This window comes from Manacus candei, unplaced genomic scaffold (genome assembly GCF_025592945.1).
Source record: "Manacus candei isolate 608988 ecotype Guabito, Panama unplaced genomic scaffold, ASM2559294v1 h1tg000027l, whole genome shotgun sequence".
NCBI classification, from domain to species: Eukaryota; Metazoa; Chordata; class Aves; order Passeriformes; family Pipridae; genus Manacus; species Manacus candei.
In genome coordinates this window covers 424066-450964 of record NW_026138075.1, presented here as the reverse complement: position 1 = coordinate 450964, position 26899 = coordinate 424066, and the positions used below count along the sequence as shown (strand labels likewise).

General features: G+C 41.6%; 1 protein-coding gene across 1 annotated transcript in view; it reads right to left on the bottom strand.

Moving 5' to 3' along the window:
- The window catches only part of SVEP1 (sushi, von Willebrand factor type A, EGF and pentraxin domain containing 1), a 122892-nt gene that overhangs the window by 23921 nt on the left and 72072 nt on the right, over positions 1-26899 (bottom strand). Inside the window, exons 25-38 of the mRNA XM_051789247.1 lie at positions 26199-26356; positions 24861-25062; positions 24012-24187; positions 22577-22701; positions 18029-18152; positions 17327-17497; positions 15025-15198; positions 11918-12037; positions 10979-11155; positions 10105-10189; positions 9597-9788; positions 7107-7274; positions 4395-5067; positions 202-2981 (exon numbers count right to left, since the gene is read on the bottom strand). Coding sequence (XP_051645207.1) covers positions 202-2981; positions 4395-5067; positions 7107-7274; positions 9597-9788; positions 10105-10189; positions 10979-11155; positions 11918-12037; positions 15025-15198; positions 17327-17497; positions 18029-18152; positions 22577-22701; positions 24012-24187; positions 24861-25062; positions 26199-26356 — 5325 coding nt within the window. The remainder of the gene's footprint in view (positions 1-201; positions 2982-4394; positions 5068-7106; positions 7275-9596; positions 9789-10104; positions 10190-10978; positions 11156-11917; positions 12038-15024; positions 15199-17326; positions 17498-18028; positions 18153-22576; positions 22702-24011; positions 24188-24860; positions 25063-26198; positions 26357-26899) is intronic.

Genomic DNA, 26899 nt, shown 5'->3' with positions numbered 1-26899 from the left:
GGAGAAGTGCGGCTCAACAGGCTGAAATACCTTTCTGGAGTTTTCACAAGTCATCCAAATAATATTTCATAGAGTGCATGGGAACATGAGATTTGTCAATCTGAGCATGTGAAAACTGGCACTAACTGAGGATACATTAACCTTTCATCTTCATTCCTTCAGCGACTTTTTATGAAAACAGAATAGCAGCATCATGCTTACCTGTACTGGACCTTACTCCCATAGGTGTAAGTGTTCCCAAGAATCTCTGCATTTGGGACAGGTGGTGGTGGGCCACAACTTAACAGCTCACAGCTCGGGTATGGCTTCTTCCATACACCAGTCTCCACACAAGTCAGTTCCGGACTCCCCTTCATGATAAAACCTGTCAAGCAGGTATAGATGATGGTGTTCTCATCTTCAGAGCTGCTCCCATTGATAAATGTGTTGGGGATGACGGGTGGAGAGCCGCAGGAAATCTGCCCACAGCGAGGAAACCCAGAACTCCACTTGCCAGGTGCCTCACAGGTGACTTCTGAAGGCCCCAGCAGTTTGAAGCCCTCCAGGCATTGAAACTGAGCACTTATCCCACAGCTGAAATCTGTACCAAGAACGACCCCATTCTGAATCTGTGGTGTAGGACACAGGCAGGGTAGGCAAGATGGAAGGCTCCCACTCCAGGAACCATTGGACAGACATTGCCGTAAAGGATTGCCATGCAGCTCATAACTGGGGAAGCACACATACTGGACAAACTGCCCATAGGTAAAGCCTGAGCCATTCAGAAAGCCATGGGAGATGTCTTCAGGGGGTCCACAAATAACCGGTTCACAATGTGGAGCTTCTGAATTCCAAGTACCATCACTCTGGCAGGTAAGCGTAGACACTCCTTGCAGGCTATATCCTTCATTGCAGCGATAGTGCACTTCTTTCTTAAAGCTAAAATCTGAGCCAATAGTTCTTCCATTGGGAAGAGGCAGGAGCATGGGGCAGGTTACAGCTCTGCAAACTGGAGTGATTCCACTCCAGCTTCCATTTGCAAGGCAGACTCTACTCCTGTCCCCATCTAACAGGAAACCTTCATTGCAGCTATACTCTGTGTGTTTCTGGAATGTGTACTCCTCTCCAGTCACCTGACCATTTTCCAAAACTGGTGGTGGGCTGCAGGAAACAGGAATGCAGATCGGTTCATTGCCATCCCATTTCTGGTTCTCTAGGCATCTCCTCTCTGTGGGGCCATTTAACTGGTAACCAGGATCACACTCATAGTAGACAACACTACCATATGTGTAGTTTCCCCCTCTTATCTTCCCGTTCATGAGCTGGGCGGGTGAATTGCACGCGATTGCTTTGCAGTAAGGAGCAGTGTTACTCCACTGCCGACTTGGCAAACACAGTCGTGTGTCAGAGCCAATGAGTGTGAATCCTGGCCTACAGCTGTATTGCACGGCACTGCCGAGCGTGTTCTCAGTGACATGTAAAAAACCATTCTCTGGGGGTGACAACAAGGTGCACTCTATTGAAACACAGGCGGGGGCAGTACCGTTCCAAGCCCCATCTTCTTGGCAAGCTAGAACAGGGTTTCCTAGCAGCTCGTAGCCAGAGTAACATGTGTATAAAATGACAGTTCCAAATAAGAAAGTGGTGAGCTGCATTGCACTGTCCTCCTTCAAGGAACTTCGGAAGTCTTTCAAATTGTCGGCCAACAACGTAAGAGAAAGGGAGGGACTCTCTGTGACACCCTCCTGGTCAGAACGTCTTTCCCCATGTTTCAGCTGCACGTACTCCCCAAAGTCAATGTGAGGAGGCAGGCCACAGTCTGTTGGAAGGCAGGCTGGTGTGGAGCTAGACCAGCCCGATTCTTCACAAGTCTGCATGGCAAGGCCAGACAGCTGGAAGCCTGGCACACAGCTGTAAATGACCATGGCCCCGTAGCTATAATCTGCACCCTCCACAAAACCATTCTCAATGGGCTGAGGGGGTTGGCAACTTATGGCTTTGCAAGAGGGAACCTCTGTACTCCACTCTCCTGTTTCTAGGCACCTCAGCGTTTCCTCCCCTTGGAGCTGGAAACCTCTGTCACAGAAATACCTAACCGTCTGCCCGTAATGGAAGTTTGTGAATGAATATTTGCCATTGAGGATCTTCTTAGGCCTTGGGCATTGAATAGGTTTGCAAACTGGCCTTCCTCCAAGCCACTGTCCATCTTCTCCGCAGAGGACAGTTGTGTTCCCTAGCAATTCAAAGCCTGGTTTACATGTATAGAGGGCTGTGCTTAGGAAGGTGAGGCCCTGCACATCAACTATGCCGTTCTGAATTTCTTCTGGCTGGGGGCACTCCACAGGAATACATTCTGGCAAAGGCAAGCTCCATGAGCCATCAGCCTGGCATCTGATGGTGGACTCACCCTTCAGTAAAAACCCATCCACACAGATGTATTTCACAGTGCTACCAAAATGAAGGGATGAAGTCAAGGGGTCACCAAAGGGGATATAGGGAGGTGCAGAACACTGTACAACCTTGCAGAAGGGGAAGGAATCATTCCACTGCTGGGAGGGCAAGCATTTTAGTACAGAGGAGCCATGCAAAACATAACCTTCCTTGCAGGAGAACTGTACAACACCAACTTGGTAGGTCACTTCCCTCAAGACCAGCTGATTTTCTGTCAAGGGTGGTTCTGGACATTTTGTTGGCACACACTTGGGGCTTCGCTTTTTGCTCCATTTCCCAGACTTCTGACATGTCCAGGAAACATCTCCAATCAGCTCATAGCCTTCATCACAGAAAAACTCCACTTTGGAGCCCATATCAAAAGTTTCTCCCTTGGAGTAGCCATGCTGGATGGGTGGTGGTTTTCCACAGCTGAGGGGAGCACAGTAAGGAGGTGACTCACTGTACCACTGCCGATTTGCTTGGCAGATAAACACTGAGCTCCCAACCATCTGGTAACCAGACTCACACTGATAATTTGCCTGATTCTCAAAGAAGTGTCCAGTTGTTTCCTGTAAAACAGACAAGACAGGGACACATCTGAAACGAAGATATACGATTAGGGCAAATCAGGAGACTGATTTAATTTCTTGTGTTCTCCTGGTCTAGCTTCTAGCTGAATCCTTGGCAGCCGTAAAGGATGTCTGAAAAGGAATGAAGGCAAATAACTGACAAAGAATGTCTCACCTCAAATGATGCACTCTGCTGTCAGGAAATCTGAGAGCACTACCAGAAGAAAACAGAAAATTCAAGGCTTAAAAAGCAAAAGCTAGAAAATAATTCCCCTGCTTTCTCCCTTCCTGACCCATGAAGCCAAAAAATGCGTGGACAGGAAGATGGAAAAGAAATGGGTCAGGAGAAGCTGCCATGAAATGGCCTATTGTTGTCATGATTCTTTAGCTTACAGCTGTACCTAAGGTTGGAGCCCTCAACTGTACAGCTACAAGGAGATGTTTATAAATGCCATACACGCAGGTGCAGGGCCTTGAGCAGGCAACTGAGAAGCACCTCAAAGATGCAGGCTGAGCTCTGACTGAGGTATTAAAAAATTTCTCTAATTGTAAAAAAATATATGAAGGAGTGATCCTACATAAGGAAGACAAAACAGAATGATATGCATTAATTAGAGGACATATCTCTGTGAGAGTCTGAACAGAAATTGTTGCTATGACTACTGGGAACCCACATAGGAACTGGGATGCCAATTGCTCCCCTTCCAACTTTTAGCAAATCTGGTAGTTAGATTTAAAGAAGGATGAGGGATGGTCAGTAGAAAAATGATTAAAAAATTCAAAGTTCAATCTTTATAATAGTGTTTTTGATCTTCCTTACCACAATATTATCCTTGTACATCAAAGCAAAACACAGGTTAAGCAGTTGTTACTGGTTTGGGCTGCCACAAGGAGATTTTTTACTTCAGGCTTTGTTGCAATGTAATTTGATAAGGAAAGGGAAATTCTGACTTCAGTAAAGAAGTATTCTCACACTGAAAGATGAGAAATCCCAAGGTGATTTACCTATTGCAAATCAGACTTTTTTTCCTAGCAGTTAAAAGAGCAAGGCTTGTGAACTGGCAACAGTTCAAGTGCCTCTAGAAGGTACTGGAAAGCTATCTGTGAACCAAATAAATGAAGAATAAGACATTAAGGAAATCAATTGAATGTCACAGGGCATCTTGAGTCTCCTAACTGAAATCCCACTTTATTACAGGAAATGTCATGGAAGTCTCCATGCTTTTCAGATATGATTCTGCCGCAAATCCACCCACTTTCCCCTGTTTTTATTCCATTCATTCATGTGCTTTCTCAATTTTATAATGAGAGTAAAACAGAAAAAAGAAAACCTCAACAGCAGCAGTTGTGAAAGTGTATTCAGTGTATTCAGTTTGCCATGGTACCAGGCAGATGAAAAAACTCATTCTGTACCTTAATAAAGCCATTCTCAAGCTGTGGTGGTTCTCCACAGGACACTGGGTGGCATGTGGGCAAAGTGCCACTCCAGTTGCCAGTGGCCTCACAGGTCCGCTTCTTCTCTCCCTTGATGTAGAACCCCTTGTTGCAGCTGTAAGCCACCACTGCTCCAAAACTGTAGTTGGACCCACTGGCATAACCATTGGTAATGTGGGGAGGCTCTCCGCAACGAACGGGGATGCACTGGATGCTCAAAGGAGAAGGATTCCACTGGCCCCCTCGAAGGCATTCGATCTTCGCCGAAGTGTTCAGAACAAAGCCTTCCATGCACTTGAAGCTCACGATGGAGCCAGCTGCAAACTTGGCTTTACTAATGGATTCTAGGATGCTATATGAGACGGTGGATGGCTTTTCACAGAAATCAGCTATGCAGTGGGGCATGTCCCTGCCCTCTGGAGGCACCCACTTCCCTTCTGCATTGCAGAGCAGCTGAGAGTTGTCAGCCAGGCTGTAACCATCCAAGCAGAAGTAATAAGCTATGTCACCAAAGAGACGGTGGCCACTCTCTGGTGATGCATTTTCCACATGGGGTGGTTCATCACAGGATACTGCCAAGCACTGCTGGTGGCTCACACTCCACTTGCCGCTGGCTAAGCACTCTATGGTTGCAGGGCCAACTAGTGTGTAACTGTGGATAGGAAGTCAAAAAGACAAACATTGTCAAACACTACTTACGGTTTCCTGAAGCCCCTGCAGTATGAGCTTGTTTGCTAGCACCTCAGAAGAACAGGAGCCTTTAAAAAAGCTATGATCAACTTCAAAAGGAAAATCTTAAAACCCACATATCTATGAGTGAGATATCACAACGATGGATATCCTGGCACATCTTGTATATACTGCTTCTCTCTCATCTGTCCATATGATTACCATTTCTGAACTTCCATTTGGGTTGGAACTGCCATAAAAACCCTAGCATTGTGCTGCAACAGTCCATACAATCCTCAAAGAAATAATCCTACCAAGAAATTACTTCTGTTTAGCAAAACTGAATGGAGAAGAAAGAGATCAAAAGCCCATAAAGGCCTTTTGGGTTCCTGTACCAGCCCTATCAATCTATTATCACACTTGTCAGCAAAGAGAAGCCCTTCAGTGAGTTACCCAGAGATACTCTTTCCAATAATACACAAGGGAATTGCATAATAGCTTCTTCCTAAAAACTCTCTGTAAAAATTGTAATAAAAGTTAATTAAAAAATTAATGCTGAGTAGAAAAAACCTCATCTTTTACAATGAAATTCTATTACATGAATACTGTTAGTGTAGTAGTTCTCTAATCTGTCTCTGGGATGCAGTGACAGGCCTTACTCCATGTTCCTCATCAGAGCATTTAAAACTGTTGCTTAAACGTGCACCAGGCAATAGTGTAGTACCTTTGACAGCTATTTCCTTTAGTTTTGAGATCTCTGTGGTGTGCTTTCACAGAAAGCAAAGAAACAATAACTACTGTAATGCTCCCAGTGACTTTCCAACTGCAGGTTGGAAACTAGTTGTTCAGATTTTGGTGGCAACATCTGTAAAAGCAGTTTGTCTTGTTTGCAGGATTTGTTTTCCACACCTCATGACTGTACTCCAGAAAAAGAGCCTACTATATGCCAATGTTTAATATGATCCACTGTCACAGACAGACAGCTGTGATAGTCTTTAAACGCTGCTATCCTATCCCATTTAAAATGCTTCCACACGAAAGAGAAGCAGCTTTTAAAACCACAGTACGGGCTAGAAAACAGAATAAGGATACTTTGCTTCAATTATCACAGAATATTCTGAGTTGGAAGGGACCCACAAGGATCATCGTATCTAACTCTTAAGTGAATGGCCCATACAGGGATTGAACCCACAACCTTGGTGTCATTAACACCATGCTCTAACCAACTGAGCTAATCTCAGGGTACATGTTTCAAATAATACTGCAAAGCAAATTTATAAGAAAAATGCTGGCTTGTCAATATAACCTTTAACACCAAGAAGGAGTAGAAAATCCTCCAGTCACTTCAGGCTTAAAAAGTTCTGCATACGTGATCTGCCTTTGAGGCAGAGCAGTTTCAGGAAATTCAGTGGAACTGCTCACAAGCCGTAAAGATAACCACGTACAAAGGTTCTTGCAAGATCAGAGTCCAGCAATACATTCATCCTCAATAGCATCAAAATTGAGCCTCATCATTGATGATATGGTCTGAAAAGGTCACTGCACCGAGTAGACAGAAATAAATGAAAAACAGTGCACCTCAATAAACAAGGAGTCATAATTTTAAGGAAGCAGAATTTTAGAACACCACAACAAATAGTTGTTAAACTGCACCACTGCACCAAACAGTGGTCTTACAGCCTAATGAGACATAAGGGACTTGTTATGATCAGGGCCTTGGGTTTACTGAAGAAGTACTAGTTCTGTAGTAACTCCAAGGAAAAGAGCTTCCTAGTGAATTGATCTATCATTCCCCATGACCACTCTCCATTTTCCTCTTCCAGAGTGTATTCAGCTACCCTGAAACAACTTTAAAAAAATCATACCAACTTGACAGCCCTCAAAAAAAATCTCCATCACATTTAACTTCCAGAAAGTTAAGACAGAAGTAGTAAAAATGAATTAGTGTGCGGTTATACAGGATTTGTGAAACAGTGCACCAGTTCTCCTCGTCCCGACTCTTAGTAGTGCTAATCTACATACCCTTCCTTACACGTGTAAGAGACCGTGTTTCCGAAAGTAAAGTTGTCTCCGTTGATGACCGCATCTTTGATGGCAGGAGGGGATCCACAAGACACAATGTTGCAAGCTGGTGGTGTGCTGTTCCAGTTCCCTGAAGATGCACAGACAAGTACAGAAGGTCCCTGAAGGCTGAGACACAAAGATCATTATTAAGGCTGCCATTCCATTCCAAGTGAGGAACAGAGAGCAAGAGAGGTGTTTTGCTTCCTGGCCCCAGTGAAACCAAGGAGTCTCTCTCACTGACTTCAGCAGAGGCCAGAATCTCACCCTCTGTTTATGAAAAAGCACTCTGACGCTTTAAAAAAAAAGCTTGTCTCCAGATTACTTTGAAGAGAAAGCTGGTGGATTTCATGTGGGCCATCAATGCTCTGTGCAGACATACATAAGTCTTGCTGTAGCCTTCCCCATCTTTGAGCACAAAAGAAATAAATATTTGTTTTATCCGAAAAATTTACTTGTATGCCATCAGCACCATGCCAGGCTTTAAACTTACAACTAGGCCTCCATCTGAGACCCTGTTCACTCAAGGACTTATATCACTATCTTCACCCAGAAAACCATAAGAAATTCTCCAGCTCAGATTTGTTCAAAAAAACCCAAACCTTCAGGAGGTAAAGGATTTTGCTTGAGTGAATGGCCACAACATTTGAAGTTGATAGTCTTTTTTTGTTTCCTTAGCTGAGGAAATAGCAATGCATTGGTTCAAGAGGTGTGATACAGTTGTCTGAACAGAGGTGTGCAACACCACTCTGAGATGTCCTGGGTGAAATCCTTGGCCTCCAACTGCTATGTCAGCTGGCTATGGGTTCCTCATAGGTCCCACATCATACTAGGGAGCCCTTCACAGGAGTGTCTGATTCCCTACAGCTTGGTCTCAAATGGTATTAGACCCCCATGTTTAGTTGACTGAAATCACAGAATCACAGAATATGCTGAGTTAGAAGGGCTCCCTTCTAACATAACTTAACCAACTCTTAACCCTGCAAAGGACCACCCCAAGAGTCACACCATGTACCTGACGTATCATCCAAACAATTCTTGAACTCTGTCAGGCTTGGTGCTGTGACCACTTCCCTGGGGAGCCTCTTCCAGGGCTCAACCACCCTCTGGGTGAAGAACCCTTTTCCAATATCCTATCCTATCCAACACTGACACAACTTCAGGCCATTCCCTCGGGTTCTGTCACTGGCCACCACTGAGAAGAGATCAGTGCCTGTGCCTCTTCTTCCCCTCATGAGGAAGCTGTAAACTGTGATGAGGTCTCCTTTCAGTCTCCTCTTCTCCAGGATGAACAGTTAATGGAAAAGAGCAACACTGACCTGTGTGACCCTTACAGCTTTGGCATAGGCCCTTGTCAGGGAAGTGGGCTCTGCCTACCTGTGGCAATATGTTTAAGACTGAAAACACCTAAGAGGTGCAGGAAGGAAGAGACATACAGAAATAACGCATAAGACAGACACTGTCTGGGAGGGCTTCCTCTGGAATGGTGACCACAGTAGAGAAGACCTCTCTCATCAAGCTGTGTTAGACAAGTAAAGGAAAAGAGTCAAAACTGATGTGGTATTTTCTTCCTATATGTCCACAGTCCACAGTCAAAAAACCTCTTTCGTATTGTTAAAAACACTGCCTGGTTTAGAGGGATACACATAAGCTCACAATGTGAATCTATGACAACACTACACTCAACTGCAGCTGAGGTATCCATTTGTTTTAACATGATTAAAACATTTGCTGAAAGAACACACCTCACCTACCTGCCTGCATCAGGACAAGGAAATGTTTGCAGCAGGAAAGCACAGAAAAAATCAAACCTAAACAGGTTTGTGTGAGACCACTTTTGTCAGGGTGTATCTGCTAGAGGTACAAGAAGATATCAGGGGAGGCAGAAACCCATACTTAAGAGTTACATCCTTGGATATAGCATTACTGTATTAATTTTTAATTGCAGCATATTAAAAAAGTGTTTCCAATATAACTGCTTACAAATGTAAAACAGAATAAAAGCCTAGAATAAATGACTACTACTATGAGTTCAAGGAGTGAATTAGCTTCCAGAAGGTTCCTTCATAAAAGGCATTGTAAAAGAATATCAAAAATAATATTGGATGTGCACTACAGCTGTAGGAGTATGACGATCTTTAAAGACAAATGAGAACTTTCAAGAGTTATGACAACTATTTTTCTGAATATTCAAAATATTTTTCTGAGTTTGATGATAAAATGTAAGCATCCCATATATATGCATATAGCAATTCCTGAGTGACTTTTCTGAATTGCACCAATTCGGGATAAAATACAGAAAGTACCTTCAAGATATAAAGAAGTCTTTTTCAATTCTGTTTTAGTATTTTATCTTCCTGAGCAATTCCAGTTTTGTCTCTCTCAGACATAAGATAGAGCTTCTTGCAAGCATGCTGCCTGAATATGGCTCAGGAATGTTCCTGCATTTACCTGTATCCATTGTCACAGGTGTATGACACAGAGGAAAGGTAGGTTGTGCCACTGAGAATGTATTTTCCATTGCTGATATCCTGGGGACTAGGGCACGTCACCATTTCACAGGAGGGGGGAGGATGATTCCAAACGCCACTAGCAAGGCACAGAATTTCCTTCTCGCCCACTAAGTTGTACCCATCATTGCATCTGAGTTAGGAAAAAAAAAAGTGCTATCAAACACAGAGCCTTTTATGCACAACATTATCAGTCATTCCTTTTCTCTCTTCATCCACACCTGCATAAACCGCCTTGCTCCACAGGACATAGAAAAGTAGTACTAGAGTAAACATTTAGCTCTGCTAATGAACAGGCACAGCTATAACCAAATGTCTTTCTATTACTTTAATCCCATCTTGCTCCTCTCCTTCATTTTGATCCTTCTCTCAATTCAGCCATACTCGTATTTGCTGCCACATTCTCAATCAGTTATTAACACAGCACTTCAAACATAGTGAATTCCTACCTGTACACCACTTTACTGTGGTATGTAAAATTTGAGCCGAAAATGGCACTGTTCTCTGGAATAACTGGAGCACCACAGGAGATAGCTTTAAAAAGATGGGAATACAAGAGAGGTTGATACAATACAAATACAAAAGAACAGAAAATCAGGATCTGCTTTGTTTTCCATAAGTAGGTTTGAAGAGGGGTAAAGCCCTAGGCAACACTGAGTTCTTGATTAAGCTATAAACAACATTTAGGACTCTTTATCTGACTTCACCTTACTGAGAGATTGAACTAATTGGAAGCAGCTAGTTATAACTGCTTTACAAATCATATGCTTGACTCTCAAGAGGACTCCATATCCCCCCCTCTCTATTGACAAAGTAACCAATTGGGTTTGTTTGTTTTTTTTTTTTTTGACATAGTGTCTGTCACCTCTTCATTTTACCCTATTGCTTTACCTCATTTATTCTGGTTTTCTAAAAAAACAATTTCTGCAATTACACCATGAATATGTACATGCACCATCCTGTCCTTTCTGAATGCTTTTTATCCACTGAAAAAGAGGTAATGATCTTTAAGTCATTAAGTTCCCTCAAGTTCCTTGAAAATGGGAGGCTGGGTGGAGAAGAAATACACTTTTAACGCTTGCATTAAAATGAGTCTATAACTTTGTCACAATGGTGAATCTGCATAAGAGAGTACCACTACAAATATGACAACTGTGCTTACACCTCTTAAGACAACAGAGACTTCAACACTGAGACCCCGATCCCCTAAGACAGGGTTTCTCATAAGCTGCCATGGTCTCTAAAGGCTCTACACAACTACTTTCCCTCTTCCATCTTTCTAAAGAGTCACATTACAATATGCATTCTCCCCAGGAACTACACCTTCACAATATGGTATTGGGTGGCTCCACTCTCCGGACTCCAGGCATGTAAGTTTTGTCACTCCTGTCAGCTGAAATCCTTCTTTGCAGGAAAATGTTACTTCACTGCCAACACTGTGAGTGTCCCCATATAAATGGCCATGCTCCGGATTTCCTGGATTATGGCACTTTATTGGTTCTGCGGAAGAGAGAAACTATGATTAATATAACTAAGTGTCAGGTTTTATAAACAAATTGCAGGAGATATCCTTGGGAATTTTCTAAAAGTAGGAAGGCAAAGCGCATGGAAAACACTCATAAGTAGTTTACAGCCTTACCAGCTTTTCTCTGTTCTATATGTAAGTGACAAACACTGAAGACTCATGCAAGTAAGCTGATCTTGACATGGAAGAGCCCTCTGTAACTCAGTTTACATTCACTGTTAGAAGCAAACACATCTCACAGCAATTTTTCCCTCTGCGAGGGGAAGCCCATTTCAGCATGTCCATTTCTAAACAAGAAATCAGCTCAGCTACCTTTTACTTCAACCCATGCTACTGTCTTGTTGTCTTCATCCAAATTATCTTGTTTAATATTTTCACAAGCAGCTCTAGACCTACTCAGATGCCTGTATTAAAACATTTCTTCACTGCACAGGTCTGCTCTTGAGAAGTGACATAATGTGGCCTTCCCAAGTCTCGTGCTCCATGAGCAAGAACATTTAGCAGGTGTGTATGTCTTGGAGCAGAATCCCAGTGACATCTCTGTCTGTATGGAGAGATGAGTTCTCAAAAAAACAAAAGGAGACACTTCATCACAGCCTCATCCAGCACAAAGTGACCTGGACATGAGAGCATGTCCTAGACATCAACTACTGGCAACTGTCTTCCATAGCGGGAGGCAGGATACTGGCCTATACAGAACCTTGGAAAGGTTAGCCTGACGTTTTTCTTTCCCATACCTGCACACTTTTTACCATCTCCTGTGTAAGGAGGGATGCAAGTGCAAATATAGGATCCATTTGTGTTGAGACAAGATGCGTGCTCGTCGCAGTCTGATCCAACAGCGCATTCATCAACATCTAAAGAAAACCCCAAAACAAACCCACAACAAAAAAGATGTGTGTTATTTGTAATAAGTATTTGCTTTAAATTTGTCTCACTATCAAAAGGAATTAATTTAGTATAATTAAAAATCATTCATACTGCAATCACATTTTTTTATCCATTGGTAAAAAGATTTAATATTTAAATAAATATTTATAACTTACTATAGTTACATTATAACTTTAATTATAACTTACTATACAGTATCATCAAACATGACAACATCAAAGATAAAACTTATTAACTTTCAGTAAGCACTTCCACAAAAAGTATCTAGTTTCCAAACTGCAAAAGAACAGGTATTGTAACTATTGTTACTAGTAGTCTGGACAGACACTATGAGGGAGGATTTCTGCATTAAACACTTGCTTGGGAAATCCTGTATATATCAACATTCTGAACAGAAAATATTAGAGCTCCATCTTTGCTGAAGGGCATTGCATTAGACTAGGCATAAGAAGTGCCTGCAGTTGCCAGAAAAGTTAAAATGAGTTCAAAATATATTAGTTATTATAAATAATTATTTACATGATAGTAGTGCCTAAAAATGACAATTGATGATTAATGATCCATGTGGTTTGATATGGTACAGAAAAAAAAACCAAATCAAAACAAAACCAACAACCAAAAAAACCCTCTCTCCAGAATACCTCATATCAGCTTTTGATCTTAACTGTAAAGAAAGGTCCTTAGTATGTAAACTATGTAAACATTGGGTCAACATTGCAAAGAGTCAGTTTCAAAGTATCTAACTGAAAAGTGCTGGCAACAGGGATTACTGTTTATATATATTAGACTGTTAGAACAATTCTTCATCTACGTGACCTGCTAGAGGACACCTGTTGATATAAGTATACCATGCAGACATACAGCCCGGGTTCTTTGCCAATTTGCAGCAAAAACAGGCAACTTGGTTAAAAAAGTGGCACAACTGCTGAATTGGTGTGTTTATTCTTTACTGCTGAATGAATCTGACCAGCATGAAAAGAGCACAACAATGTTCTGAAAAGAAAAGGAGTTTCTTTCTGACATGCAGGATGACAACTGCACATTAATATCAATTGCCAATTACACAAGCACCAGGAGAATGCAAAGTGCTACCACAGCAGAACTGGAATGACTGCTTCTTCTGTAATGTCTTCTAAGGCAATGAAGTAGAAATACACTGTGAATCAGACCCATAACAGAGCAAAAGGAACGCTCCAGGGCATAGGTGTACTAGGCTTCGTTAGCACCTGCCTGAAGTGTGAATCAGAAGGGTAAAAGAGTGGATCAGGGTGCCAAAGCCACTCTTGTTTTCATTTTCTCATTATGCTTTATGAGAGACAAGGCAAGCTGGAAGGTGGGGCACAGGCCTTTTCCTTCTGAACATGCTGCCTCCTACTGTATAGAGGCTGAACTATTCTGACAGCCTTGTGGCACCTGATCTGAACTTGCTCTTCTTTAGGCCCTGGGATAAAGTGAAAAGGAGAAAAGCAGAGAGGAACAACAGTCTGGATGATCTGTTTGCAAGTTCTGAAGGAGTGCCAGTGGACAGGATGCTATGAAACCAGATGGAACCTACTCTAAAGTGAATTTTGACAGAATAAACCCTGTTGACATTTTTCTTTCTCTTGTCAAGACTGAAAAAATTAGGTGCTATACCTATACAGAATTAAGTCAAATCAAACACACATTTGATTTTTTACTGTGGTTTTTCACACAGACTTTTACTGTGCAACTCCCATCTCAGGCATGACTAAGACAGCAGCAATTCAAGCACAACTAGCTAGAGGATTCCAGCAAGGATGTGCTGGAGACATGGCCCTGCAAGACCAGTGACACCAAATCCACTGTACACAGTACCATGCCAGTCTGTCTCACCTTTCAGCTTGTGCCACTGCACCTGGTACGTCAGACCCGGCTCACCAGCAGGTTAAGTTACAGAGTGGCAACTATGTGACCTGTGTCCATGAGGGCACTCCCAGCCCTCTCAATGCTGCAGCTGCTTCCTGACAGGCGTGTGTGACTGACCGAAAAACCCCCACAATGGAAAGAAGGCTCAGAGGACTTCAGCAAAGGTGATCTGCCCATGAAGCTCAGGGACTAAGGGGACAGGAAGGTGGCCTTTCTTTTAGCTAAACAGCTATCATCAGTTGAGTGCATCAACTGGTGGTGTAAGTGCTTCTCCTTGAGACCATGAAAAGAGAGTGACTGTCTTCCTGAGTCAGCCAGATATGCATTGCGGGGGCAACTGAATATGCGGCTCAGGTCAACATGAAATGTAAATGCCAGACAACTAGCAATGAGCTTGAATTGACTTTAACCCACACATTCATTCCCAGCTACTGGTGATGTGCAATGTCATGATAGTGAATATATTATAGAGCTTGATAGTGGGAAACACACTGGAATTGTGACTGAACTGTGTATTGCAATTACTGTATTATGTCAAGCGTAACTTGCATTTATTTCCATTATGTTATACAGTACATTTAGTATCACTCCCTTTAATCACAAATCCTATCATCAACTATCCTAGTATCAACTATCTTCAAGTGAGTAAATTTGATACTAAATACTACAACTTCCATATGTGAAACATCTAAAAGAACCTGTTCAAAGAGCACGGGACACTGACAACATGCTGAAGCATGGTGAAATGCACAGGTCAGAAGCACAGAATGCAAGGACTGCAAGATCCGTAAGGAGAGAGGCTAGGAGTGCAGGGCTGGCTTACTAAGTATATATTTCATACATGTAGGGTATGTGGCATACAAAAGGATGGACAAAGGTGTCAGAATACAGTTTTGGTTTCACATAATGCTGAGCATGGCATTTCAGAAAAGTCAGTATTTTGGAGTATGATTCTGTGACTCTGGTAAGTCTTCACAATTTCAGAATGAATTCCCACTCAAACCTAATGGCACAGGAGAAGTGTAAGATCATCACTGCATGCAGCCAAATGTATGGCACATCTCACCAAGGCAAGATGGCGAAATGCTGTTCCAGCTTCCATTATCCAGGCACAACATTCTGGAGTCACCCAACAAATAGTAGCCACTGTTGCAGTGATAGGTAACAGTACTGCCAGCAAAAAAGTCCTCAGCTGAATAAAATCCGTTTTCTAAAGTTGGAGGCACTCCACAGCTGATTCCTGCAACACGAGGGAAAAGAGAGCACAGATATTAGCACAGTAAACACAGATCAACTTCAGAATAATTCCACATGAGAGCCACTGCTGGATTTTTTTCTCTGTAGCTATGGAATCCCATTGGCAAGAGGCCCCAGTCCTTTCCTGAGGTAGCTAATTGGTTCCAAGTCTGGTGGAGGGTCTTGTTTTGTGGGCACTTGTCAATAAGAGACTTAGCAGGACTCTTTAGCTCCTGCTAAGAGAGTTTTGATAGCTCTGGAGGAAACATTTGTGACTGAGGTCTGAGCAGATGCTGTTCAGATATAGGACAGTTCTAATAGTCATTGATGGTTGGTGAGTTTTAAGGGAAAATGAAAAGTAAGTTAGCCTTCATGGAGATTGCTGTTATTTCCCTTCATTGAAAAGCAAGCTTAGTGTTACTGTGTCCGAAAGTTGCAAAAGTAGCTATCAGTAGGTGAGAGGTTACAGTACTGGCCTGAGACCAGGTAATCCATGAACGATGGAGAGACTGGAACTGACCTCACATACAACCCTCGGCATCACTTTGATTGACTATAGTAAATAAGCCCTTCTGATCTCAGTTGTGCCAGCAGAAGACACTCCCGTACCTGCCTGCCAGAGGCTGCTACTTGTTCTAGCAGAGTTGCTGCTATGCATCCCAATTGAGATGATAGAATTTATTCCAACAGCTACACTACTCATCTTTGTAACTAAATGGATTATAGTAACTTGTTGTTCCCTAGCTGTGTGCAAAGACACTGTGAATAATTTAAAGCCCGTGGTAATGGAAGCCAAGTGCTTGCTGCAGAGGAATAGAGCTGAAAAGCCTGTAATGAAGATGGGCTGTCAGGAATCTGTGGTTTTGGGAGCCTTTGGTAGCAGGAAGAGGAGAAGGATCCTGGTGGGTGAAGACAGTGATTACACTGAGCCTGATTTAGTCAGTACTTTTTCAGTACCACACAGTCCACCATAAAGCCTGTAGTTGCTTGTGAAGGAAATAGGTATCTTCAACCAACTTTCATTCATCAGGTACTTGTGGAAAGGAAAGGCTGAAAGGAAAGGCCAGTGGGTGAGTCTGGCCTTCATTCCCTCAGCATGTTTGTGGCATGTCAACCCCCTGAGCTCAACTGTCTGCCCCAATACAGAGAAAACAGAAACACTAACAGGATTCTGGTGGCTTGGCCTTGATCACACACCAAGAAAGTGCAAAGCTGTCTCTGCCAGTGAACTTTCCTTCTGCCCAGCAGGACTTGTTTTTGGGTAAATCCTCACAGGCACACTATTCTTTATGCAGAACATGAGAAAGAGCATGGACTTGTGCTATAAACAACTGAATAAAGAAGAAGACATTAAAATCACATCAAATTTAGATCAAACTAATTTAAAGGCCTTTTTAACAGATTTGATGATTTTCTCCAAACCGTGTATAAATTCTGGGATCATGCAATACCTACTTCTAGAGGTAATTTATTATTCTGCTGAAATGAAAAATGTAATCAGGTGCAACACATGCAACTGCAGTCACAAGTGCAGTCACAGCAGAGGAGAACCAAGGGAAAGGAGAAGACAGGAGCAGGAACCATAGAATCAAAAGAAACTTGGCAAACTGAATGCACACAGCCCAGTTCCTTAGAAGAAATACTGTAAGTCCTGGAGTACTTCTAAGTCTGCTGCCTTTACAGAAATGAGTTCATAACATACTAAAGTCAAGGCTTCTACTTCAAATCAGATATTCTCAGTGAGATTTAAAAATTCCATAGAAATTCTAGCACTTCCTGTGCATCTTCCACATCCTGATGCCACTGGGGAGGAAAGCTGTGAGTACCAGACTGCTGATGCAAATGCACTCATTTCTGTCCTGAGCATTAGAAATTGACTGAAAAACATGTATGAATCTGATTGTGATATAGCTTCTGCTCAGTAAAACATGAGTTTAGTTTTAAGCATATATGTATATGATGTAACATGGATGATTCAACATGTATATATATGTACATATATGTATGTATACATATATATATGTATATGATGTAACATGGATAGCTGCAGAAATAAACAGGCCATGAATAATGACAGGGTCTAAATAAAAGTTAGGGTTACTTAATCCTGTCAACCCACTGAGACAACTCACTTTCACAGCGGGGAAAAGGCCGTGTCCACTGTCCCAGGTTAAGGCAGTATTGAACAGAGTTTCCCACTATTTGGAAGCCTGGATCACAGGAAAGGCTCACTTTTGACCCTGGCTTTAAATCAGCAGAAGAGGCCCGCAGATGTGGTATGGATCCTTGCAAAGATGGACAGTCTGTGGATAAAATATATGCATACAGTGAGAGATACAGATATGTGCTGAATGAATAAATTTGTTATCTGATTGTTTGATCCTGTATAAGTTTATCAAGGAAAGAGCTCTGGGAAGTATTAGGCATGCTACATTCTGCTTGGGTCCAAAGGGTTTTGGGTATCATCAACATTCAACATCAGAAAAGGAATCTGCAGGAAAAGAAGGGAGGAGGCAGTAGGTATTTTAATATAATCCAATTATTTTTAGAATAAAAGGCATGAAAAACTTTTTTTCTGACCCAACACCATCTTCACTCTTTCCTCATCTCAATTCAGGAAGCAATAAATCTCCATCAGAGATTTCAATGAACTTTTGTTACAAAACCCTGGAATTTGAGGAATGAAAAACTGCATGTTCTAACTGTCAAATTATCAAAGTAATTTATTGAAGGCTAGGGCAAAGGCTTCAAGCTAGCATACTGGACGTCTTTTATAGAAGAGTCTTATAATATTGTTTGGAAAAAGAAAGGGTTCTAGGAAGTAAAGTTCTAACCAGCACAAAATATACTCTTGTAATCTATCTTCACTCTTCCAACAACTCCTGGCAGGAAATCTGGCCAGGCTAGTACATTTCCTTTTTGCAGTTCTTCTGGACAGGATGTAGCCAGAGATTTTACCTATGGATTTAAAACAGTTGATTAGGTGATGTTTAAGGACAGCATAGCAAAGAAAAGTAAAAAAATATTCCTTTCATGTGTGCATGCAACACTAGAACAAATCATGAGTAATGCTCATCCTTTCTAGCACAAGAGGTTCCTGGCTGAAGTACTTATTATTCGTACTTATAAGCCATCCAGCTGTGGCCATACTGAGTCACTACCTTAAGCACTACTTGACATACGAGCAAGGAATGCAACTCAGTTCTTGAGACACAATTGCATCTGTTAGCGTAAAAGAAAAACACGTCTACGTCACAGAAACAGACAGATATGAGAATGCAACCTGAAGAGAACACTTATCTATTTGAAGGAAAATGTCAAATAGGAGCCAAAAGGAACTTAATGGGAAGATATCCATTCTGAAGACTCTGCTAGCACTGCACCACGTTTAAGGAACAGAAACACAAAAAGGAACAGCTTGATAAAGTAATTTGTTGTTTCCAAATTTTGTGAATTGAATGCATTAGGCTCTCTAAAATACTGCAGGCAAGGCCTGCTCACACCTAACGGCAGCACTGGCACTGACTTCAATCAAAGCATAACAGGGCCATAACTAACCAGGAACTATATAGGCAAACTAAGGCTAGGAGAAGAAAAAGAACATCCTGTTAAGCAGATTAATATCTTGAGAGATGTGGTCATATGCTTCGATGGAAAAGTTTTCCATTTAAAACAGAACTCCTTCAATGGCACCACAAGGGGTTTCTTTTGCATTCTTATTACAAGAAACTGAAATGTTAATGGGAATTCTTCAGCTGTTTCATTACTATATTTTGATGAAAACAAAAAAAAAACTAGTAAGGTAAAAATATTTCTACTTCACAGTGACTCTGATAATCTATTAAACATAGTAACATCATTATATTTCTATTTGGCCACCAACAGAAGAAACTTGGGGACTACAATCCCAGGTGGCACAGCACTTTAAAATTATTCAGAAACTAGTTTAAGCTATATGCAATAGTAAAAACATGCAGAGAGACTCCTAATGTTGGGATGTCATAGAAATATTCCATAGTAGTCCCTCAAAAAGAACTCAGGTGTCCAAACTCCAACATTTATAAAATAGAAGGCTGTTTAGTTCCATTGTATGCTCAGGGAGATTTTTGCTACATAGAAGTATTTTAAAACTGCAAATGAAAGACCAGGGCTTGGAATTCACTCTGCATTGCCTTTGTTCAGTGTAACTTCAGGAACAGAAAGGAAAAATAGCCCCATAAGGTTACTGGGACTACGGTGTATGTATTACTGGCACAGTGCTTCCCATTATGTTTCTTCCTAACAGGGCAGACACAGTCATACCTCAGCTAAGGAACTGCTGAAAAAACCCCATACATGCCCTGAGGAAGAAAAATGTGCACTGAAGGGATAATTAAGAATTTCCTCTTCTTTTAAAATATCAAAGAGAGAAGTGGTCTACGGAGAAGAGATGGTTATTCAGTTAAGAGAACACATTACTAATTAGGCTACTGAGAATACTTCCTTCTCTTTGGCTCTTTTCCCCTGGAAGGTCGTTCCTGTAACTTTCTGGCAGGGAGAAAGGAATGTTTCCCTCAATAGTGTGAAAAAATGAATTAAGAAGAGCAAAGATGAGCAGTCCAGTGGACTGTGTATATCTCAGCACAGCCAGGCTACTCAGACAATATATGCAGCATGGCTTCAGGGCATAGCCAGCTGGTTAGAAAGCACAGATGTGCTCAGTTCAGTTGGGAAACTGCCTTTCTCAGATGGGTGACTGGCTTCTGTCAAGTTTCCAGTGGATGAAATCAACTACCAAGAATAATGGGCTATACTGTCTATCCTTGTGAAAAAGGACGGTAAATCATGAACTTCAGAGTGATTTGTTCTCGTGTTGCCCCTACTCTGAACTCAGTGAGGTAGATCAGACTCTTCTAGAGCTAGCATAGCTGGAGAAGAAACCAATGTGCTCTGTTTATTCTGAGGCCATTTCAAAGATCTCACTACAGCCATATGTGCTGATGGAAACCACTTAAGCCAAGGGCTGCAAACAAACTGCAAGGAATCCACATGGAAAAATTTACAGCATGGGAAAAGCAAGTCTGGGAATCAGCCCTTCCAAGGCATATGATGGAGGGCCAGAAAGGACCTTACAGTCCCCTATAGACAAACCGTGTTTCTATTTCTGTCTATTCAACAACAAAACAACCAGACTGCTGGTTTACCCATAAAGAATTAATGTGCTAGTGGATGAGCAACTCATGACACAATGGTGGTGCTACTGGATGAGCAACAAAATTACACAATGAAAAATCTTAACGACTGGATTCCGCCTCCACTTCATTCATTAGGCAACATACTGTCACCCTGCTTTCCCTTATGACTGAAAATAGGAAGGTAAGACTTAGTGAACAGTTCCAGCTGACCAGAATAAAACTGATGATAACAGATAATGATAGTGATTTACTATCCCAATCTCTGAAATGAATGAGGTAAAAATTTTATAGGAAGTTTATTTGGCTCGGCTTCCTGTTTGGTGTCACATCTGTCTTTTTAGATGAGTAATATGGATAACATAAATGAAGGGCAGGATTTTCTTTCTCATCCTAACTGTATTGCATCTGAAGCAAATGGGAATTTAATCAAGTCTGTCATTAAAGACAGGTGACTACTGAGAAAGTCTCAGAAAATCATACTTAAAACTCTTCACTGGTGTGTCCTGTAAAGTCACATGTATGCTTATCAGCTTCAAAACTGCTGGTGAACTTAAAGACCTGACTTGGCAATGCAACAGTTGGTGACCCCAAAAGCAAAGCACGTAGAAGATGGTAGGGTAGTTCTGAACTTAGCAGAGAGTCAAAGTAGCAAAGAAAAAGAGAGAAAAAGAGAGGAGACATCTGGATGCTGGAAGCCGAGATTCTGCTTTACTTCTGTTTTCTGTTCACGTTATTATTTCTTGTTTGGAGCACGGATAACAAAGAGCTATAAACCACCAAATAGTGGTAAAACCTTTAAAAAAACACCAGGAGAAGAGCAAAACCTTTTTAATCAAAGATCCTTCTCCCAAGAAATGCCTCCAACTTCGAACGCTAGTCCTTGCTGTTCAAGTGTTATCAACAGTTTAACACCCCTGACCTTCAGGACTGAGATACTAATGACCAGGAAGTGGTGATGGAGCACACTGCCATCAGGTTTGCACGTAATATCAAACTGAGAGGCCCAGCCAGCTCAAGGACAGAGTTGCATCTGTAGGGACTTTGACAGGTTGGAGTAAAGGGCCAATCCAGACTTTAGGAAATTCAACAACAAAAAATGGGAAGGAAAAACCTCTGAACAATATAGGCTGGGGAAAGACAAGAGCAGGAGCAGCTCTGTGGAAAAGGACTTAGGGCCTCTGGCAGACAGTGAGCTGAGAACTGGCCAGCTGTGGACCAACAGTATGCTTGGCTGTGTGAACGTGGTTACAATCAGAAAACCAAGAAAGTGATTATTCCTTCTCAGTACTTATTAGACCACATTTGGAGTACTACATTACATTTTGGGCTCTGCACTGCAAGAAAGCCATGGATGGGATGGAACATTTGCTCTGTGAGGGGAGGCTAGTTCAGCCTAGAGCAGAAACTGCTGTGGAGACACCTCACAGCAACCCCTCCCCGTACACAGAGAAAGGTAATCAGGTCAGATAGATTAGAGTCAGGCTCTTCACAGCAGTGCAGTGTGGGAAACAACCAGCACTCATAAATGCAAGTGAGAGGTGCCAACTAGATATAAAGAAACAAATCCCACTATGGGGAAAACTGAACACTGAAGCTTATCTCCCAGAAAAGTTGAGGGATAACTGTCCTTGCAGACATCTTTTGATCTATACTAATTTCTTAACTCAGTGGAAGTTTAGTGCTGCCATGCCTTTATTTTTGGTACCTGAATAAATGTAGCCCAGTATTCAGTTATCCTGCCCATTCAGACTTTCCTGGTACTAAATAGCTCAGATTTTTAGTGTCTAATAAATAATAGTGTCTAATGCACTGACAGAAATTCTGATGTCTCCCCTCTGAAGTTTTACCACTGCCTTCACAAAGCAGGATTAGGGAACTGTAATCTGTAAAACAAGCACTTAGCTTGTTTCATTAAGTTTTTCTCTCTCTTCTAGCAGGACTGTTGGATTTTGTGCATGTCTTGCTTTCTGTTTCAAAGCCACATACTACAGAAAGGCTCAGTCAAAATAGAAGGCAACTCAGATCTAGTTTTGCTCAAAGCTACTCTACTTACTACACTAATCTTACTACTCTAAGGCAGAGTTCCATCTGGTCCCCACTGACTTCTGTGGGTGCAGGGGTCTATCCAATATGCTAACTTGCAATGCTTTTTCAAATATTCACCCACACTCAGGGCCCTGAACTCGAACACTGCGGTTAAGGGTTTACCTGCTGTGGAGAAAGTACATGGTCCCAAATGTTGAGCTGGCTGATAGAGCCCACAAAAGATTCGGCTGGGTTGAATCCTTCTCCTTTCTGATCTTGCTCTTGACCCAGTACAAGTGCACCACCACCTAAATTCAGAATTTAAACAGGGATAGGAAATGAAGACTTATAGCAGGGATCTCACAGGAAGATTAAAAACTAAGCAAAACAAACTTTTGCTACTCTGTATTACTAGGATTTTGCAATGAAGAAGACCAGCCACCTTCAACAAACTCTCTCAGCAAACCTCTGGGAAGCCTTATACTAGACTGAGGAAAGTGAATATAATTTGGAAGTGACTCTGAAATACATGTGAGAGCAGAAACTTCCCATGGCTGCTTTGGGAAAGATACTGGCTCTAAGACAGCATTTCTAGCTCAGCATTTGAAACATACTACACAGCAATGCAAAATGCAGTTTGGAGCAGGTGGGGGCATACTTTACAGTGCTACCTTGCACTTTCTGCTTTGAACAAAAACTTACAAATCATACAGATCAAATGCGATTACATGCCCTCAGAAGCACACTAGTGATTAGACAGTCAGCGCTCTGACATGACACACAAGCTATATTTCCTCTCCTCGACCAGTAGCATGTGGACATGCATTTTGTATATCGTAGGGAATGTGGACATGGTCAAAAAGTAACAGAGACAGCACACTTCCTCAGGTATTGTCTCTGAAGATAATGCCAATGTAATTGTGAAGGACAAGAGGAAGTATAAGGTACATGGACAAAATGCTTCAATATTTTATTTTTTATTTGAATATGGATAGTTTTTTGAAACTATATGTAAATTTGGGTGGTGGCAGCATGCAAACACTATGAAAACAAAATCTCTTTGCAACCATAGGATGCCAGGCCTTCTACAGCTCTTCAATGCTGAAGGTACTCCTTTTCATGTCTTCTGATATTACCATAAAGACCACTGACCACAAGAAACAATAAAATAGCAAAACTGCCTTGATAGGAAAAAATGCAAACATAACTTTAAATAGATGTGTGAAAGGAACAGGAGAAGGCAAAATTGAATAACTCTGCACACACATTTGTAAGGGAGATTCCAGTTAAATTGAATTTTACTGTGTGAGAAACTTTTTCTCACAAAGCCACTCCAGAACCAGCTCAGCACAGGTTCCTCTGTGGACTAAACTCTGTCATCCATAAAACAAGTCACCTACTAGTTTACCCTAGAAATGTGCACTTTGTCTTCAGTGATGCTCAGTGAGGGGAACTGTCCTCACAGACAAGAACAGCAAACATGAGCCCTGCATAAATGCTGAAAATGTGAAGATATAAAAAACCCCACCAAAATAAACATTTTCTTGCAAGCATGGCAAATTCTGCAACAAAAAAAGAATGAAGGCAACAGATCTGCTATAATATAAATAAAGCATACCAGGGATTTTTGATCCAACAGAGAGTCCACTGCCTCCATCGGACAGTTTTCCATCGATGTACACCTTCCATGCCCCGTCCCTGCATGTCCATGTGACCGCAATGTGATGCCAGTTACCATCATTCACTGAAGGACAGTCTGTTATCTTCTCTTTCCCATTCACATAAAGAACCCAGCTGCATGGAAGGCAGATGAAGGCATACTCAGTTGCATGCAGCAACTTTAAAAGCATGGTCTGTCTCACATGACTCAAAGAAATGTTAGTTGCCTAACAAGGTAACTGAGTCTATACCATATAAGAAATCTCTCTTGAAAGATCATCGTACAAGATATCTCTGTCTCAGAGGACTTGGAAGGTATGGTTACCACACGTAAAGCGTGATGATATAAGTAATGCGCTTTTGTACCAAATACTAAGACTCAAGTCATGGCTGCACAGTGGATTATTGAACCATCTGGTTGAGTTTGGAGTCATGCTACAAGTCATACTCTGCTTTTGTACAAATACAAGTCATGCTCAGAGTCATGCTACAAGTACTCTGAGTGTTGAGCTCCAATTCAATCCATTAATTGTCTCAATGAGTCATTTAAATATGATGTGAATGTAGTTCAGACAAAAGAATATCATGTTTTCTGAATTCACTGCTTTCTCACCATTAGTCTTCTATTGGACAAAAAGTAAAGGAAACAAAGTGAGGAGAAAAACAAAATAAAGAGACAACTTCAGCTATGGAGTTTGGATGCAGATTTTTCTACGCCAAAGTAGGCAAAGCTGATATTCAGACTTCTGTATTTTCTTTATCAATTCAAGACATCTGTAAGATACAGAAAAGCAGAAATGTGATTTACCCATTGTAATCAGTCAGAAGAAATGCATTATCACTTCCATTCTCCACTGCATAAGAAATGGGAGTCCCATAGTTTGTGGTGTCAGTGGATTTCATCCAGAATGTACAGGTGATGTCACCAAGAGATGGTAAAACACCATCAAGCATGACGTATCCATAGATACCAGAGACTTCAAAATCAAGATTGAAACCAGAGGACTGTTCTGCAACAGACAAAGAGTTTTCAGAGCAACATTCCTGCAAATCTGGAAAGATAATCAAATGGAGTCTAAGAAAACGCAATAAAATGGAACACAGTCCATCTACAAAAACTATTCACTTTAAATTGATCAGAGCTAGAAAGAATGTTTGGCAGTCTAACATCAGCCAGCATACAGAGCTTTCCAAGGCTAGAAAACACAGTGTTTGAAGATAAACAACTGGAAAAGAAGCTGACTATCTAACAATGAACATGAAACTTGCTTTCCTCTATCAAAGAAATGACACATTCCACTACCATCCAATAACCTAAAGAGATCAGCTGGTTCCATTTAATTCATGAGAGTCAAGATTCAAAAAAAAAAAAAAATCCAACAAAACAACCCAAGATTTTTCCTGTTCTGAACTTACTGGAACAGCACTTTCTGCTGCTGTTCAGTGCAGAGTGACACCCTTTACAAGGATGCTACATGTAAAAGCTGTCAAGTGGAGCTCTACTGAAAGTTGGGTGTTAAACTCTGACATAGGATGGCAGCTGTAAATGACCTGAGTGTCCTCTACTATCTCCGTAAAATCAACATGGCTTCTTCCACTTTTGTTTAAAGACTCACCAGCAACTATTATAACTATTTATAATTTTCATGGCGTGGCTAGAAGACAAATGGATTTGAGCTTTGTAGTTCAAATGCCTCCGGCATCCCCCAGGAAGTTTCACTAGGTGTGACCCATTTTGTCTAACCACAGGGAATTTTTTGCCTATAGGGAACTTGATGCCTTTGGGACTTCTAAAGCTAAAACTACCACACACTAACTCTGTGATGCAAAGCCCTACACAAAATACAAGAATCAGAAAGAGATAATTAACTCAGATATACACAGCAAATACAAATTAAATTTGACGGACCTACTGGGTATTAAAATGATAAAGCCAAGCCTTAGAAAAGAGAAATGACACTGCACACATGCTGTTACTTGTCTGCAATTACACTTAACACTGCAGTCACACAGGCTTCACTCAGCCCCTCAGTCCCACCATCTTAGCTGCTTTTTGGGGGAAGCTGTATGAAATCAGCCCAGCCAGTGCAAGTCTTGTGCAGAGACTTAGTCAAGCCACCTTTGTCTGAGACTTAGTCCTTTGTACCTGTTTCACACCTGCTGCCTGTAAAGCCAGGGGGACATTTACAAACGTACGAGTTCAAGGCATCCACACAGGTGGCTTGGTTTAAGCAGGGACTGGAGTCACAGTCGTTGATGTTCACTTCACAGTTCACTCCTGTGTACCCTGTCACACACAGACACCTACAGAGGAAGAGAAGCACACTTCAAAGGTGGCAGCCATCATAACAAGGAATTCTGGCCATGAGGCCAGATCTGCCAATGGGAGTGGCATATAATGAAAAAAAAATCAACCAGTATTTGACTTTTCAGGTAGATACACAAGGCAGTATAAAAGGGCACCGAAACCTCCGCTACTTTGAAAACCAAGGCGCTTAAAAAGCACCAAAACTTCTGGGGATATGGGGAGGGAAAGAGTTACTTAACCCAGACATTAACAGCTGGACCACCTATCTATACAGTGATCTAGGATATGACACTGCTATTGGTATTTGCCACTTCTGATCTGAGTTCAGGTGCCCTAAAACATAAAAATAAATATTTGGAAGTTACCATTGGTGTTTGTACTTTAACCTGTATAGTCTTAACATGTACAGGTCTTCCCAAGCTATAGAAATGTAGTATTACCAGATACACAACTGGTCATCTGGTCATCACCTATTATTCTCATGGAAAGCAAAATAAGCCCTTGAAGTTTAGGAACGTGGAATTCTTTTGGAAGATCAA